This window comes from Scardinius erythrophthalmus, assembly GCF_964197995.2.
Source record: "Scardinius erythrophthalmus genome assembly, chromosome: 7".
In the NCBI taxonomy this organism is placed as follows: Eukaryota; Metazoa; Chordata; class Actinopteri; order Cypriniformes; family Leuciscidae; genus Scardinius; species Scardinius erythrophthalmus.
The window spans coordinates 5,490,017-5,508,275 of NC_138227.1; the positions used below are offsets into that span (position 1 = coordinate 5,490,017).

At 39.1% G+C, this 18,259-nt stretch overlaps 2 protein-coding genes across 4 annotated transcripts; one reads left to right on the forward strand and one right to left on the reverse strand.

Moving 5' to 3' along the window:
* Positions 1 to 983: 983 nt before the first annotated feature.
* On the reverse strand, positions 984 to 6,692 carry msantd4 (Myb/SANT-like DNA-binding domain containing 4 with coiled-coils). 2 transcript variants are annotated; one of them, XM_081369926.1, is made up of 3 exons: positions 6,638 to 6,692; positions 4,528 to 5,100; positions 984 to 2,199 (listed from the first exon to the last, which is right to left on the reverse strand). In XM_081369926.1, exons 2-3 carry the CDS (start codon positions 5,005 to 5,007, stop codon positions 1,447 to 1,449), a joined length of 1,233 nt encoding a protein of 410 aa, XP_081226052.1. In that variant the 5' UTR covers positions 5,008 to 5,100; positions 6,638 to 6,692; the 3' UTR covers positions 984 to 1,446. The 2 variants fall into 2 exon arrangements, with proteins under 2 accessions (XP_081226052.1, XP_081226053.1); XM_081369927.1 differs by having other exon boundaries at positions 1,000 to 2,199; positions 4,528 to 5,022; positions 6,638 to 6,687.
* Positions 6,693 to 6,835: 143 nt separating this feature from the next.
* Positions 6,836 to 16,843, forward strand: aasdhppt (aminoadipate-semialdehyde dehydrogenase-phosphopantetheinyl transferase). Of its 2 annotated transcripts, none has more exons than XM_081371597.1 (7): positions 6,836 to 6,933; positions 7,033 to 7,206; positions 8,048 to 8,264; positions 11,222 to 11,343; positions 12,718 to 12,876; positions 15,277 to 15,345; positions 15,421 to 16,843. In XM_081371597.1, exons 2-7 carry the CDS (start codon positions 7,063 to 7,065, stop codon positions 15,583 to 15,585), a joined length of 876 nt encoding a protein of 291 aa, XP_081227723.1. In that variant the 5' UTR covers positions 6,836 to 6,933; positions 7,033 to 7,062; the 3' UTR covers positions 15,586 to 16,843. The 2 variants fall into 2 exon arrangements, with proteins under 2 accessions (XP_081227723.1, XP_081227724.1); XM_081371598.1 differs by having other exon boundaries at positions 6,845 to 6,933; positions 7,038 to 7,206; positions 15,421 to 16,837.
* Positions 16,844 to 18,259: the final 1,416 nt, after the last annotated feature.

Below are 18,259 nucleotides of genomic sequence, written 5' to 3' on the forward strand. Positions count from 1 at the left end.
CGCAATTGCGTGTTATGAAGTCAGACTTGCGAGATTTAAACTTGCAATTGCAAGAAAAAGTCAGAGTTTATTTCTTGCAATGCAACTATATATCTCGCAATTCTGACTTTATATCTCGCAATTCTGACATTCTCGCAATGTAAAAAAAAAAAAAAAAAAACGAATTTGTTTTATTCTGTGGCGGAAACAAGCTTCCATAGAAACCACTTTGATGTCAAGACCAGAGAAAAACCTGATTGTTTCAAAATAAAAGCGTGGCCTCACTAGTGTCTGTGCATATGAACGTATAAATCATTTATAGGAACAATTTGGACATTACCATACATTCACATTTACAATGAATCCAGATAAATGAGGCCTCGGATTTGGTCCCCATCCATCCGGTAGTGTGAACACAGCCGTTTATAAGAGCCCTTATACAATCCAACTCTTTTAAGCTCTCTGTTTTACATTAAACACAGTAAGGTCACAAAGAACATATTAACATCTTGTAAAAAATTCATCAGGAGTATCGGCATTTTTTTTCAATGCGTGAAAAGTGCATTCAGATACTTCTGCACAAACTTCTACAAGATATCAAAACACAATACTCAAGCATAAAACCGTCTCACGAGTTGTTGTGCATGAGCAGAAGGCAATCATGTGGGCTGACCTGATCTATAAATACAGTCAGAAACACGTCATACACCGGCGACGCGTCTAGAAATCCTGTTTAACATAGATATCCATTCATTTCTGCAGGGAAAAGATAAGAGAAGAAAACAGTACAATTTGGCTATTTTTTAGAAAGGAAAGCTAGTTGATTTTTGCACTTCAAATAAAGCAAAAAAATAAAAATAATTCAGAATAGTTATAGACAATATTTTAATATTATACATTATTATAATATTTTGAATTATGTTCAGTTTCAGTAATTCTGATATGTGCTTTTGTCCTTTTTATTATATTTGCTTTAAATATTTCCATATAGCTTATTTTTATTTCAGTTTTAGTAATTTTGCTACTTAGTCCAATTATATTTCACATAATTCTATTTTATTTTTATGTCAATTAACGTTAACGATTTGTTATAGTTTTCATTTTAGTTAACAATAACATCACTGAAGACAAGTGCTGTGAATACAAGCAATTCAACAACTAGATTATATGGAATCACAGCTTTCTGTTTCTGTTTTAATTGTGAAATTAGGCATTTAAATGTTCATATTTCATATTTACTTATAAACATATGCAAAGTCTACAGCTGTATGTGTTGAGAAGTGATCCTGTTTATGAACTGCTTGTATTCATTGCTTGACTTCTTTCAGCTTATTTATTTATTCAGGCAAAAAATAAATAAAATTAAGTGCAAAAAACACAAATGTTTTAGTTTTTCCCACAGAAATGAATGGGCAACTATAGAAAAAAAAAGATTTTTCCCCCCTACCCAACTGTATCTATGGTGTTTCACGAGTGCAGCGTCATCTGTTGTCCATCTTTATGAAGCTGCAGCCTCTCTTTCTCCACCTGGAGGCGCTCTTTCTCAATCTGCAGTCTGCCCGACTCAAACTTGAAGAACTGCAGTCTCTCTTTCTCCAGCAGGAGGCGCTCTTTCTCTAACTTCAGCCTCTCCGCCTCCAAATCCACTACCATTGGCCAAGCCAGCTTCCTGTCCTTCTCTCCGTCCAATGAGGATGACGAGGGGGCGGAGGATGACGTTGTGGGCGTGGCTACAGAGGTGGAAGGGGCGGGGCTTTGCTGGAGAGGCGTGTTTTGTTGCAAGACTAATCGTAATCGTTCTCTCTCCACCTGTAGACGTTCCTTCTCCAGTTGCAACCTCTCCCTCTCCACCTCGCCCTGCCGCAACCTCTCCTTCTCCACCAGGAGGCGCTCTTTCTCCACCTGCAGTCGTTCGGACTCCACCTGCAAGCGGTGTTTCTCCAGGTCCAGTCTCTGCCTCTCCAGCGCCACCAGTATACTTGTGTTCTCCCCTCCGGACAGGCCCAATCCAGCTACGCCCATCCCGCTTATGCCGCCAACTCCGAGGCCCAGGTCCCGGCCTGCAGTCGCGGGCTTTGTGGAGCTCAGCACGCCGAATTCATCGATGTGAGCGAAAACCTCAGGAACTCGCCCCTCACGGTCCATATCAGGGAGGATGGAGGGAAAACAGTCTTCGTCGTCGTCCTCACCCTCCCCACCTTCTCCAACCTCCGCCTCCAACTAAGGAGATGGAAAATTACAAACAGAAACTAAGTAGAGAAACAAAAAGTTTAAAGGGTAACTTTTAGCCAGTTGGTATTTTAATTTAAACTCCACCTGTCGTCAATAATTGTCTCCTTTAAAACTCACCTTTGATCACCAAAATTACATATTTAAACGTTTTTTCCTTTCATTTAACAAAAGAAAAAAGTCTTCATGCCTTAAAATAGCTTGAATGTAACTCGACACCCTTGCCTCATTTAGTGTGGTTCTATGAATATGCAAATGAGCCCCGCCTCCACTCACTCAGCTCGGAGATCCACTGGTTGACGATCACACGTTGATTGGTTACAAGGTAGTTTGTGACGTCAGAAACACCAGCGATTTCAAAGCGTGTTTTTGAGACTGTCTTTGGTTCACTGCAGTTTTAAGGAGAAAATACTCAGCAATGCTGTCGACTTATGAATTTACACATGGTTTGTCTTAAAGCACATTAAAAACACCACATGGACACATAAACAACATTAAAACCTTGATTTTCACCACAGGGGGACAGGGGGAAAGCTGTTGTGTCATTATTTCGGTCTTACAATAATATACAAATTATCTCAGAAGTACTGGCGACAAGTGACTGTTAAAAAATGTATTTGTCATTGAATCATTCATTCAAAAGAATCGTTCAAAAATGTTGATTCATCCAGTAATGAAATAAGTTAAGTATTTATGAGTGAGTCATTGAATCATTCATTCAAAAGAATCGTTCAAATATGTTGATTCATCCAGTAATGACACAAGTGAAGTATTTATGAGCGAGTCATTGAATCATTCATTCAAAAGAATCGTTCAAAAATGTTGATTCATCCAGTAATGAAACAAGTGAAGTATTTATGAGTGAGTCATTGAATCATTCATTCAAAAGAATCGTTCAAAATTTTTGATTCATCCAGTAATGAAACAAGTATTTATGAGTGAGTCATTGAATCATTCATTCAAAAGAATCGTTCAAAAATGTTGATTCATCCAATAATGAAACAAGTGAAGTATTTATGAGTGAGTCATTGAATCTTTCATTCAAAAATGTTGATTCATCCAGTAATGAAACAATTGAAGTATTTATGAGTGAGTCATTGAATCATTTTCACTTTTAAATAGACTGCAGCAATTAACATTGTGTCTGAACATCTAGTAAATTACATGTTATTTGGTTTAGTTGTCTGTTCAGAATTGTTGGAGAATCGCTATTCTGAAAAAATCACGATTCTCAATTTATACAGAATCGTGCAGCTCTAATTATTATAGGTTTACCATAGTGGTTTAGGGGAAGGCATAGACGGTTTGGAAGACTGTTTTATGATGTGTTCACTCATTATTTAAATTCTGAGCAGAAAAAGTTGTATAGCTTTAAGTGGTATTTTCAGCAAAGATAAATATCATGTCAAAATACAATAAGGTTGTCAATAATGCCAGAAAATCCCAGGCCTAATCCTCGGACGATGGCGGTCAAAAGCTGACAAGCTTTATTTGCTTTTTAAAAGAAGTCTCATTCTCTCACTGAGATCTGAGAAGTATCTTCTTCTCACTAAAGCTGGACTTTGATTAAAAAATACAATAAAAACAGTAAAATATTATTACAATGCAAAATAGCTGTTTTCTATGTGAATATATAGTAAAGTGTAATTTATTCCTGTGATCAAAGCTGAATTTCCAGCATCATTACTCCAGTCTTCAGTGTCACATGATCCTTCAGAAATCACTCTAATATGAGGATTTGATGCTCAAGAAACATTTATGATTATTATCAGTGTTGAAAACAGTTTTTGTGGAAACTGTGATGCATTTTTATTTCAGAATTCCTTGATGAAAAGAAAGCTTAAAAGAACGTAATTTATTTGAAATAGAATCTTTTGTAAAATTTTAAATGTCTTTACTGTCAATTTTTGATCAAATTAATGCCTCCTTGCTAAATAAAAATATTAATTCCTTTAAAAAATAAAATAAAAAGTCCTGACCCCAAACATTTGAACGAATATTTGATGACCAAACTGAACCAACTTGATGACTTTTGACCCCCATGGTGTGAGGATTAGAAGAGGAATATTGGTAACACTTTATTTTACAGTGTCCTTGTTGCACATGTACTTACCATAGTAATAACAGTAAATTATGCATAATTACATGCAACTAACCCTCAACCAAACCCTAACCCTATAGTAAGTACATGTAGTTGCTTAATATTACTCAGTACTTAAATATATAATTACACTGTAACAATGACACCTTAAAATAAAGTGTAACCGGAAAATCTGCTAACAGAATGTGAAAAAGCATGTCTCTGTTCCCAGTACATACTCTGTAGCTGCTGGCCTCGTCGTCCTCCATTTTGACCCCAGGCGTGTGTGTGCTGGGCTCCCCGAGGTCCGTCAGGTCCTGCCAGTCGCATGACGAGTCTTTGGAAAACCCACTGAGGTCCAGCGACTGGTCACCACCGCCCAAAGACGCTTCGTTATCGGGAGACGAAGACTCAAACTCCTGCTTCAATCCAGACGCCAGCTCGGCCTGAAGCTGTTTTCGCTTCATGAGGGCTCGCCAGTCCAGGTATCGCCGCTTGACCTCGGCCGCCGTCCTCAGCTCACCCTCTCCGAGCGCGTTCACGCTGTCCGCGACCTCTTCCCACGCACGCCGCTTCAGCTCGTTGATGGCCATGTTCTGCTGCCGGGAGAACAGGATCTCACGCCGCTTGTGGATCTCGCGGATGAGAGTCTGAGTTTCCTTCACGCTGTAGTTGCTCTTCCTCTTCCTCTTCAGGTGCTTCATCTGGAGGAAGTCCATGCTGAGGGTGATTGGCTAAATGATTGGAGATTGAAAGGTTTCTGTCAAGTTCATGTTGACCCACATCTAGTGCAGGCGTCTAACACAGGTCTCCTACAACACACAGACACACACCTTTAGTTACATACGATATTGGTAACGTCTGAAAGAATCAAGACAGAACTGGACAATCTTTTATATGCACAAAAAACAATGATAAATAAAACCAGAACGCTTCGAGTGTGCAGATTTATACTATACTATATTAATACAGTACTATAAAAATTTGGGGTCAGCGAGATTTTTATTTTATTTTTTAGTTTTTTCTATGTGTGGTATCTTTTGTATCACTAAGGCTGCACTTATTTGATTAAGAAATACAATAAACACACTAAAAATTGTGAAATATTATTACAATGCAAAATAGCTAGTTTCCTATGTGAATATATAGTGAAATGTAATTTATTCCTGTGATCAAATTACATCATTACTCCAGTCTTCAGTGTCACATGATCCTTCAGAAATCAGTATAATATGATGATTTGACGCTCAAAAAACATTTCCTATTATTATCAGTGTTGAAAACAGTTGCGTTGCTTCATATTTTTGTGGAAGTTTTTTTTTTTTTGATGAATAAAAACTGTGATCAATTTAATCACATTGATATTTGTTGCTGAATAAAATTATTATTTCATTTAAAATCTGACCACAAACTTTTGAACAGTAGTGTACAGTATATCCTTTACAAATAAAGTTTGATAAAGTATGATATTACAATGTAACAACACTAACAAAAAAATTGGTTACACTTTATTTGAAGGAGTCATTGTTACACTGTAATTTACATTTAAATACTGAGTAATATTAATGAACAACATGTACTTACTATAAGGGTTAGGGTAGGATTAGGATTTGGTTGAGGGTTAGTTGCATGTAATTTAGTGTTATTACTACGGTAAATACATGTAACATATGCAACAAAAGTGTTACCAAAATCGGTTACACTTTATTTGAAGGTTTCTTTGTTACTCTGTACTTTACATTTAAGTACTGAGTAATATTAAGTAACTACATGAACTTACTGTAAGGTTAGGATTAGGGTTTTGTTTTGGGTTAGTTGCATGTAATTGTTTATAATTTACAATTATTACTATAGTAGCAGCATGTAACGTGTAACAATGACACTGTAAAAATAAAAAGTGTTACAAAAACAAAAACGAAACCACCATGGTACTATAAGGTTTTTTTTTTCCACATGTATCACTGTATTATTATAAGCTACTAGGATTATCATGTAAATAACATGATAATTAAATATGGTAGCCATGCAGTACCTTTATATTACCATCCGATACCACAGTACAACCATAGTAGATAACTAGTAACTATGGTGATTTTGGTGTGTATCCATATAATGTATGATTATCAGTATAGCATCATGCTAATAAAACATAATTTATAATAAAACATAAACACATCAGTACGGCGGTTGTTTTTGCAGTTCACTTACTAACATGTCGCCAGAAAGGGCTTCTATTATAGCACATATACTATGATGTTTTGCACGTATGGCTCTTTGCATAAAATAAACGCCATAATACACACCACACAATACAGTGAGGGTTATTTGATTATTTATTCAAACACTCACCGGTGAAGAAAAGCATCATCCACTCCGTCCACACACACGCGTCTCGCTCCGCCTCCACAACGTTGCCGAACTGAGCCGAACACTTCCGACAACGCGCGAATCCCCTGCGCCATTGGCCGACGAGCGTCACCGCCCCTTTCCGTCAGCCAATCAAGTGAGGCGCTCATTGTTTAGCCCCGCCCATAGAATCCTCTTCCGGAATCCTGTGTGTGTTTTGGGACACATGTTCAGGCGAACCAGAGCCAGCCAGACAAATGATGCATATTGCAGAAAATACTATAAAATAATAATAATAGGTATTATTAATTAATATTAATCGCAATCGCAATTTTTCACCGATGGTGTGAGGACCCTATTGGAATTGCTCCGTTTATAATTATGTGTATTTCTACTAGTGTAGGACTATAAGACATTGACAGTCGTTGATGGACGGGGTCCGGTGGGCGTTCCGGTGCGGTTCGTGGGTACCGACCCGTTCCGAGTGGACACTGGCGGCCCGTTGCATCCAACCCGAGGAGAAGGAGCGGATCGGGCAGTTCGTGTTCGCCAAAGATGCGAAATCTGCCATGGTGTGTGTGTGTGTGTGTGTGTATACAACTGACTGATGGATGAGTAGACTATTACAATAAATGTTGAAATGATAAACAATAATTATAATAATACATAATCAATGTTATAGATTTATTTTGTCCTTTTTATTTTATGTGTGGATATTACTTTTCATTTGCACTGTTGTTATTTTATGTAATTTACATTGCAGTTTCCCATTGCACACAGCGCCTTGATACAAAAGTTCAGTTTTTGTCAAATAAGGTTACTAAAATTGAAATGATGGATGGATGGATGGATGGATGGATGGATGGATGGATGGATGGATGGATGGATAGATAGATAGATAGATAGATAGAGCGATATAATGATAGAGCGATAGAATGAAAGAATGATAGATAGAGTGATAGAGCAATAGAATGAAAGAACGATAGATGGATAGAACGATAGATAGATCGAATGATATAATGATAGATAGAATGATAGATATAGATAGATCGATAGAATGAAAGAGATAGAGAGAGAGAGAGCGATAGAATGAAAGATAGATGGATAGATAGATAGATAGATAGATAGATAGATAGATAGATAGAGATAGATCGAATGATAGAATGATAGATATAGTGATAGAGAGATAGAATGAAAGAAAGATAGATAGATTAGAAAGATAGATAGATAGATAAACAGACAGATACATAGATAGATGCATGGATAGGTAGATAGATAGATGGATAGATAGATAGATACATTTACAAATTGTTTACCCATCTGTGATTTTAGATCTTTAGAACTTTTGCATTGATGTTCATTCATTCGTGTGTGTGTGTGTGTGTGTGTGTGTGTGTGTGTTTCTTACACCAGGCCGGACGTCTGTTGATCAGAAAGCTGGTTTGTGAGAAGATGGGTTTGGCCTGGGACGGGTTTCTCCTGGACAGAACCGCGCGGGGGAAACCGTACCTGTCCCGGCCCTCGTCCTCCCTCTGGAGCTTCAACGTGTCCCATCAGGGAGACTACGCTGTGCTGGGAGCAGAACCGGGACGCCCGGTGGGCATCGACCTGATGAAGACCAGCAGACCAGGTCAACTCTCACGCTCTATTCAGCAGATCACATCCAATTCAGTTCAATTCACGTGTGTTTCTACAGCGCTTTTCACAATACACATCATTTCACAGCAGCTTTACAGAAAACACACGAGTCCACATTACAGTGTAGAGTCTGTTATCAGAGGAAACGGTCTAAGTGTTTCACAAATGTACATATACAAAATCACAGTTAGCGAAAAAGCTATTAATTTAAACAATGTAATAATTTAATGCAGAAACAAAGAGTAATGAATACTTGTTTGTTAACGTATAATTACGACATTTAGAAAAGTGTAGCATTGGTGTGTGTTGATTCAGAGTTTCATCGGGAATATACAGGCAACATTTCACAGTAATGTCCAGCTGACTCCACATCTGGCCTGTACCATGAAGCCGGTTTAGCTGGATAGCCAGATATGTTTCAGGTTAGTTTGCGCCAACCCTGGGTTTTAGGCACCATGAAAGTGGCTTGTCTTTTAGCAATGTTCATCGCAATAGTAACTCTCACTCGACGGCTAACCTGGTCCGGGACAGGTGATGTTCCAGGGAAGAGATCTCAAACCGATCTTGGACCAATCAGCTGTGAGCAAAGTGTCACATGTGTGATGCGATAAAGTCACTCCACCCATTTCTACTCCAAATTAAAGGAAAGGATTTTTAAAGACAAAATCGTCTGGCTTTTAGTAACGCTTATTTAGAATAATACATTTGTATGATTTAGATATTATGTAATTATTAATCGATAACACGTACAATTTTAGTTTATCGATTATTATCACGCACAGTTTAAATATACAGTATAAAGGTAATATAAATACGCTTTAGAATCAATAGATAAAGCTATAAAATGACTACATGTCAATGTTCAATTCCCTCGATACCTTTATCAACTGCACAAACTTGCACTGATATAGCAAGACTTATTCTTTTAGTTGTTGTGTTTCACAGACAGCTTTTTTCTTCTTGCTGTGTAAATTAGTTTAAATTATTCATATTTTTCATAATATCCTGCAGAAGAGAGAAGTGAATCGCGCCGCTTCTCTCGCGAGAAATGAATCGCAGTTTCACTCTTTCTCAGCGTGTGATTGGCTGTTCGCTACTGATGTCACATCTAAACTCAGGATCAGAGCCTGAGTTGACAGAGACAGTTGATGATCATGGTACCAACAAAGCCTGGTTGGATTGATTTGGTTTTGTCAAGTTTATTTATATAGCACATTTCATACACTATGGCAATTCAAAGTGCTTTACATAGAAAGAAATACCCAAATAATCACAAAATAAAAGCAAGGAAAATTAAAACAGTTAACTTGAAACTAATCCTTTGTTCAACTACCGTCACGGTACATTATCCTATATACTAACCAATCCAACACTGCGGTTCCACCGGCGGCCACCAGGTGTTGCTCTCTACCTGTGCTGGAGTGAGGCTGGGAGAGGAGCAAGCTTTATTACCTCATTCCTGGCTCTACTGTAGAATGTGAATCTGCATTAGCTCTTTGGGAATCGTGTTTTTATGCAGAACATGATTATTGAAGTTGCTCTTTTGAAAGAATAAGTTTGATATGATTATTAAATCACTGATTTGTCTCGATCTTTTTGACGCAATACAAATGTTTAATGTGAGAAACTATAACATCCTTAAAGGGGTCATATAATGGTACATGCACTTTTACAAGTTGATTGTACTGAAATGTGTGTTGGCAGTGCCTGTACACAACCATCATAAAATGAAAAAAATCAATCCAGTGTTTTTTTTTTAAATCTTCTTATATGTTTTCCCCATCTAAAATCAAGCCATTTGACCTAGTGACGTCACACGGTCGGACGCCCCTCCCACGATTGTTGATTGACAGCAGCGTTTGAACACAGACCCGCCCTCGCTCCTGAGCGAGCTGTCAATCAAAGTCCGCGCGTTCATTGTTGATACGCTGGAGCACTGAGCAGAATGGCGTCTAAGCGATTGTGGTGTTCTGTTCTTGGGTGTAATAACGAACACAGCATCATTCTGATGTTCCTAAATCCGAACCGCTGAAGACGCAGTGGCTGAGTTTATTTTCGAAGGGAATATTCCCCACGATCAACGTCAATGCTTTCATGTTTGCGCGAATCATTTCACACACCAGACTGCTTTACAAACAGTACATCAAACAGTCAGTATAAAGCTGGTTTTGCTAAGAAGCTGCTCCTGAAAAAAGGATCGTACCAACTATTCGTGTTCCTGCTGCACCTCCAGAAGAACTGAAGTGTAACGTTTTATTGACCTTTATATTAATCTTTATATTAATCTTTGCAAATCGCTTGCACGCTTCACGATGAATGCAGCTATTTTTACACTCAGGGAACATTACAGCATGTTTTCTATGTACGACGTTCTCAATATAATTCATAATCCCACGTTTATAATGAACAACGCGTTATGGTTATTGTGTTATTGTGTTAGAAACGGTGTACACACAGAACAGAGGGGCGGGGTGAGCAAAGCTCATTATCATTTAAAGACCCATGCACTGAAACGGCGTGCTGAAAACAGAGCAGTTTTTGACCAGGTAAAATGAGTGTTTTCTTACAATACTAATGAGAATTTTTAATTAAAGTATATTACAAACTTTTAATTTAGACCCTAAAGAATCATATTAGCTTGTACAAAAATGGCATTATATGACCCCTTTAACTCAAAACTCCCTCCACATTTTATGAACTATATCGCAAACACAACTCAATTATGACATCACGGCTATGAGCTCATTAGCATATGATCGCGCACATTTGCATATCAACACCTGTTCAGTGTTAAGCAGCAGTGTCAATCATAACAGAGCTCGATTATTCATAAAGCTGGTAAATCCAGAGCGGCTGCTGTCAGGCTTATGATTCATCATAAAATCTCTGACGTAGAACTCAGAGGTGAAGAGTTGTAGCTTTAAGGTGTGTTACGTGTGTGTTTATCAGGCAGTGGCTCCACGCAGGAGTTTTTCCGCATCATGAATCGCCAGTTCACGGATCTGGAGTGGAAGAACATCCGGACGGCCGGCTCCGACTGGGACCAACTGGACATGTTTTATAGGCACTGGGTAACTATAGCAACTGCTGCTTCCTGCACCATCATCATCATCATCATCATCACCTCCAGGCAATGAGGCACACACCCCACACCACACATACACACACCACACACACACATCTATGAGCATATCACAGCGCGAGAGAAATTGTACTGGATGAAACTGTTCCAATTCTGATCACTGTTTCCATGGCGATGTGATCTCATCACTTCAGCATGACTCAGTTGTGCCAGTCTGTGGTCATTTGAGGACTCTCACACACACACACACACACACACACACACACACACACACACACACACGCATATACTCATACTCACACCCACACACATATACATATACTCATACTCACACCCACACACATATACATATACTCATACTCACACCCACACACATATACATATACTCATACCCACACACACATATACTCATACTCTCTCACACACACACACACACACACTCACGCCCACACACACATATACACACACACGCATATACACTCACTCACCCACACGCACACATATACTCTCACACACACACACACACACACACACACACACACACACACACGCACGCATATACTCATACACATACACTCATACTCACACCCACACACACATATACTCATACTCTCTCACACACACACACACACACACACACACACACACACACACATACTCACGCACACGCACACGCACTCACACACACGCACATACACTCACTCACCCACACGCACACATATACTCATACACACACACTCATACTCACACCCACACACATACTCACACACATGCACTCACACACACACGCACTCACACACACGCACATACACTCACCCACACGCACACATATACTCTCACACACACACACACACGCATATACTCATACTCACACCCACACACATATACATATACTCACACCCACACACACATATACTCATACTCTCTCACACACACACACACACACACACACACACACACACACACTCACGCCCACACACACACACACACACACACATATACTCTCACACACACACGCGCACACGCACTCACACACACATACACGCACATACACTCACTCACCCACACACACACACATACTGTACTCGCGCCCACACACACTCACACACCCACATAAACTCACACACACACTCACTCACTCACCCACACACACACAGACACACTCACACAGTCCCACACACACACACTAACTCACCCACCCACACACACAGACACACTCACACACACACACGTACTGGTATCAATTTAATGTGCTGTTGGAGAGAATGTGGTCAGGAAATATATATTTACTGTATATACACAATGTTTTTCCTTGCGTTTCCTTCCTGATCCCCTGTGATTGGTCGGTTTCTCTGGCGTCGAGGCGCTGAAGGAGAGCTTCATCAAAGCGATTGGCACAGGACTGGGCTTCGACCTGCAGAGGGTGGAGTTTCACGTCTCGCCCAATCAGATGCGAGAGGGGCAAGTGTACCGGCAGACACGGATGTTCCTGGATAACGAAGAGGAGGACTGGATATTTGAGGTGTTTGTTCAAGACTTTCATTCCTATTATGCCCTTTCAAGAAGTCTTGATTTTGTTTTTGGGCTGTATGAGAAAATGCTTGATAGTTTAAAAAACACATTATTTTCCCATATTTTACATTATTACAGCTCCTCTCTCCCCAGTCTAGTTGAACGCATGATTTTCAAACGAAGCCCCTCCTTCTGAAATAGGAAATGTGCTGTGATTGGTCAGCTGGCCCAGTGTGCTGTGATTGGCTGCACTCAGCGCGTGTTCAGGAAATGTCCCGCCCTTAATAACCGCAAGCTCTAACTTTAGCGCAAATATTAACAATGGTGTCAATTTTAAACCAGTTTAAGCCTGATTCAGACTTAAGAATGTCAACAAACAAGAGGATCGTCCAGAACGGATTAATTTAGTTGATTTTCCAGAGAGGCGGCGAACAGTCTTACAAAAGCCTCAGTAAACACTACATCAATACTGTCATGTTAGTTAGCAGGCGAGCGAAGGCAAAGCTTTGCCCTTTATTTACATCATAACAACTACATAAAACTTATAATTGGAACTGTTAATAAAAAACACAACTACACATAATAAGATATACTTACAAGCTGTGATCCATAAACAACAGATTGTCCTGACAAAGTGGGAACTGCTCCGTTTCAGGTGAAGCTTTTGCTTGTGTGTGTGTGCGTGTGTGTGAGAGTGCATGTATGTGTGTGTGAGAGAGAGTGCGTGTATGTATATGTGTGTGAGTATGTATGTGTGTGTGTGTGTGTGTGTGTGTGTGAGAGAGAGTACGTGTGTGTGTGAGAGAGTGCGTGTGCGTGTATGTATATGTGTGTGAGGATGTATGTGTGTGTGTGAGAGAGAGTGCGTGTGCGTGTGAGAGAGAGAGTGCGTGTGCGTGTATGTATATGTGTGTGAGTATGTATGTGTGTGTGAGAGAGAGTGCGTGTGTGTGTGTGTATATGTGTGTGAGTATGTATGTGTGTGTGAGAGAGAGTGCGTGTGTGTGTGTGTGTGTGAGAGAGAGTGCGTGTGCGTGTATGTATATGTGTGTGAGTATGTATGTTTGTGTTTGTGAGAGAGAGTGCGTGTGCGTGTATGTATATGTGTGTGAGTATGTATGTGTGTGTGTGAGAGAGAGTGCGTGTGCGTGTATGTATATGTGTGAGTATGTATGTGTGTGTGAGAGAGAGTGCGTGTGTGTGTGTGTGTGTGTGTGAGAGAGAGTGCGTGTGCGTGTATGTATATGTGTGTGAGTATGTATGTTTGTGTGTGAGAGAGAGTTCGTGTGCGTGTATGTATATGTGTGTGAGTATGTATGTGTGTGTGTGTGTGAGAGAGAGTGCGTGTGTGTGTGAGAGAGAGAGAGTGCGTGTGCGTGTATGTATATGTGTGTGAGAGAGAGTTCGTGTGCGTGTATGTATATGTGTGTGAGTATGTATGTGTGTGTGTGTGTGAGAGAGAGTGCGTGTGTGTGTGAGAGAGAGAGAGTGCGTGTGCATGTATGTGTGTGCGTGTGTGCGTGTTTTGTGTGAGTGCGTCTGTGTGTGCGTGTTTTGTGTGTGTGTGTGCATGAGTGCGTGTGTGAGTGCGTCTGTGTGTGCGTGAGTGCGTGTGTGTGCGTCTGTGTGTGTGTGTGTGTGTGTGTGTGTGTGTGTGTGTTTCTCATGGCCCTGCAGTGCTGGTTCGTCTCTCTGTGTCTGTCAGAGTGTGTGAACGTGACACAGATCATAGACGTCTTCTCTCTTCCTAGACTGAGCTCATGTTCCTCATTGCTCTGGGCTTTTCATCCTGTATTACAGATCAAATGTTTGGAATAATTAATATTTTGTATATTTTTTAAAGAAAATTCTCTTCTGCTCGCCAGGGCTGCATTATATATATATATATCAAAATATATTACAAAAAATACAGTAAAATCATTAATTTTCTGAAATATTTTTACAATTTAAAAAACAGATTTCTATATGAATATTTGTTAAACTGTAATTTATTCCTTTGATTAAAGCTGAATTTTCAGCATCATTACTCCAGTCTTCAGTGTCACATGATCCTTCAGAAATCAGTATAATATGATGATTTGATGCTCAAAACAGTTGTGCTGGTTCATATTTCTGTGGAAGGATTTTTTGATGAATAGAAAGTTCAAAAGAACAGCATTTGTTTGAAATAGAATCTTTTGTGACATTTTAAATGTCTGAATAAAAAGTATTAATTAAAAGACAACATTTTGAACAGTACTGTGTATAGATATAGATATAGACACAAACACACACATACACACACACACATATATATATATATATATATATATATATATATATATATACACATATATATGCCTAGGCCTATATGTAATACAATTTAATGGTTGGAAGTTAAAAAAGCGTAAAAACTCGTCCTGTTTTTCAGGAGAGCTTATTGGACAAAGATCATCACGTCGCTGTGGCGCTGGGAAAACCAGACACCAACACGTCTAAAGTGAGTTTACAGATATTACACAACTGTAGAGGTCAGTCAGCGCAGTTCCTGACGTCATACTTCTTTGTTTTATAGGAGGATGGTGGAAGTGTGTGTGAAGCCCCGCCCCTTTTGTTCACACACTTGAGTTTCAGTGATCTGGTGTCCGGAGCCACGCCCCTAACCGAGGAAGACTCCGCCCACTGGGAGAGATTTCACAGCAAAAAGGAAGCGCCTTCAAGGCAAAGTGAACAGCAGTGACCCTCGAATGCAAATATATGTAAATAAAGTACATGTTTATATATTCCTTGTTCTTTTGGGGTCGTTGCTGTTCTGTAAGATCTTCTGAACTCTGCATCATAATGTTTGCAGACACTTTAATACTTAAGCCGACTTTGTTTTCATATTTTAACCATCTTTTGAAATGTCAAACTGATTTGTTTAGTGAGACGCAAACCAAATACTGTCGCACATCTATTGATAATACTTGCTGCTGTTTTCCCTCCAAAATGATGTCATTTCCTGGAGGATGATGTCATGAAGGAACTGTTAATGGGATGAAACTTTACTTATCCAGTATATGACACATCCGATGGGAACATGAAAATGTACTGCAGAATATAAATCACCCATTTATGTAAGAGATGAGTTTATTTTCCCAACCTACACCTCCAAATGTCTCTCTCTTTCTCTTTCTCTTTCTCTCTCTCATTCCCTCCATCTGCCACGTCTATTTTTGTCCGCAGACATTCAGCAGGCCATTAGGACTGTGTGTTTGGAGGGTCCTGCTTTTAACAAATCAGACACAGGTATGCATTTCCGCTCCTGTTTTTGCTCGCGTGTTGTTAACTGCAGGACTGCGTTTCATTTGTCCAGTAAAGCCCCGCCCCTCGCGCTTGATTGACAGGAGCTTCAGCCACTCAGAGCACGAGCTACTGAGCCTGTCCAAACTCACGCAGGAGAAGCCAATTACAGCCAAAGCAGAACGGTCAAGGATGAACTAATGGAAAACGCAGATGGGATCTTTTCTAGATTAAACTTTACGCTGATGTAATTACATTTTCTCCAAAGTAGGAAAGATAGGGAAATTGAAAATTTGAACATAAATGAGATTCTATAATGCCATTTAAGGCAATGCTTCACAATACGATTTATACTTGTCAACATTACTTAAGTACGTTTAACAAAGATGAATAAACGCTGTAGAATTATTGTTCATGTCAATTTCTACATTTTTCAATTCAAAAGCTTAATGCACTGTGAACTAACATGAACAAAAAATGAACAATTTTTATTTTTAACTACCATTAACAAAAGTTTACAAATGTGGAAATATATCGCTCATAGTTAGTTAATGTTAACTAGTGTATTAACTAAAGTTTATGAACGAGATCTAATTGTAAATTTAATAATGCAATTAATGCAATCTAATTGAAGTCTGCTGAACATAATTTGCAATTTTCTTGAAGATGTCCATAAACCAGACAATAAAAATGTTTAATATGATACGATATCGTATAAATAAATTCTACATTTAGTTTTTTCATTTTTAAAGCTAAGCAGATAGTTTTTGCTGTGTAATTTATATATTTATATATAATTATTGAGAGATTGTATATAATATATAATAAATAATTTATAAATTATATGTAACAATATATAATTTATATTTATATATACAGTGTTTACACACACACATTTACTATATGTGTGTGTGTGTGTGTGTGTGTGTGTGTGTGTATATTATAGTAAAAACTAAGAGATGTATATAAGACAAGGAATATTATGCTGATTTTACCTCAGTTGCCTGTGTTTTATTGGCTTGACATGAAGCATGTTGGTGATGTTTAATGTTCAATAAATTATTACATTAATTATTAGTATTTTTAATGAATGGTTGCCAAGGTGTTCTGAGGTGTTGCTAGATCGTAATGTAGTTTGACTGTAAGTTAAATACAGGGCATGTATATTGGCTGTTTTACAACTTCAAACATTGCTCATCCAAAATGCAATAATTATCTGTTTAATAGTAAAATATAGCATAAGACAGTCCAGTACGATGCTGAAACATGCATTTGTGTGCAGTGGACTTCCTTATTCTCCTGAAATCTATATATCCATATCTATATGTTCTCCTGAACGCATCAGCCAAACGTTTCCTAAATCACTCGCTCATAAAACGGGAGAGCGGCGATAAAGAGAACAGCTCTTCTACTGGGAGTATTTCTGTTCGAGATTTATCACAGTCTTGAGTAAATCAGCATTGAAGGAGTGAGATGCATTAGTGTGTGTGTGTGTGTGTGTGTGTGTGTCTGTTTTCTGTCAGTCTGATGGAAAGTATTTCCAAATGTTAAAGGTTAAAACAACGGTATCAGTGTCCCATGAGAACGAAACTCTCAGCGGGTTTGTTCTCTTCTGAAGGTCACGAGACAAAGAGCAACTAGAGTCTGTGATTTACTTGCTGACTCGAACAGTGAACGTGTTCTGAACGAGGCCGGATTTCTGTTTGGTTTCTGTCGTTGTGGACTCAGGTGCTCTGACTTCACACACACACACACACACACACACACACACACAGCTTAACTGGGTCACTCACTGCCACCTCTTCTCCCGGACTCCTCCTGATTGACTGTGTTAATCACGATCCCTGATTCTCCTGTCGTCGAGTGATGGAGGCCCTGCGGGAGTTCAGACATGCAGAAACACACACACTGAAGAACAGTTACAGCACACGCTTCAGCAGAGCAGAGGGAATACAGCACCATTACACAGAATGATCAAATGATGGATGGATGAGTGGGTATAGAGATGGATGGATGGATGGATGGATGAGTGGGTATAGAGATGGATGGATGGATGGATGGATGAGTGGATATAGAGATGGATGGATGGATGAGTGGATATAGAGATGGATGGATGGATGGATGGATGAGTG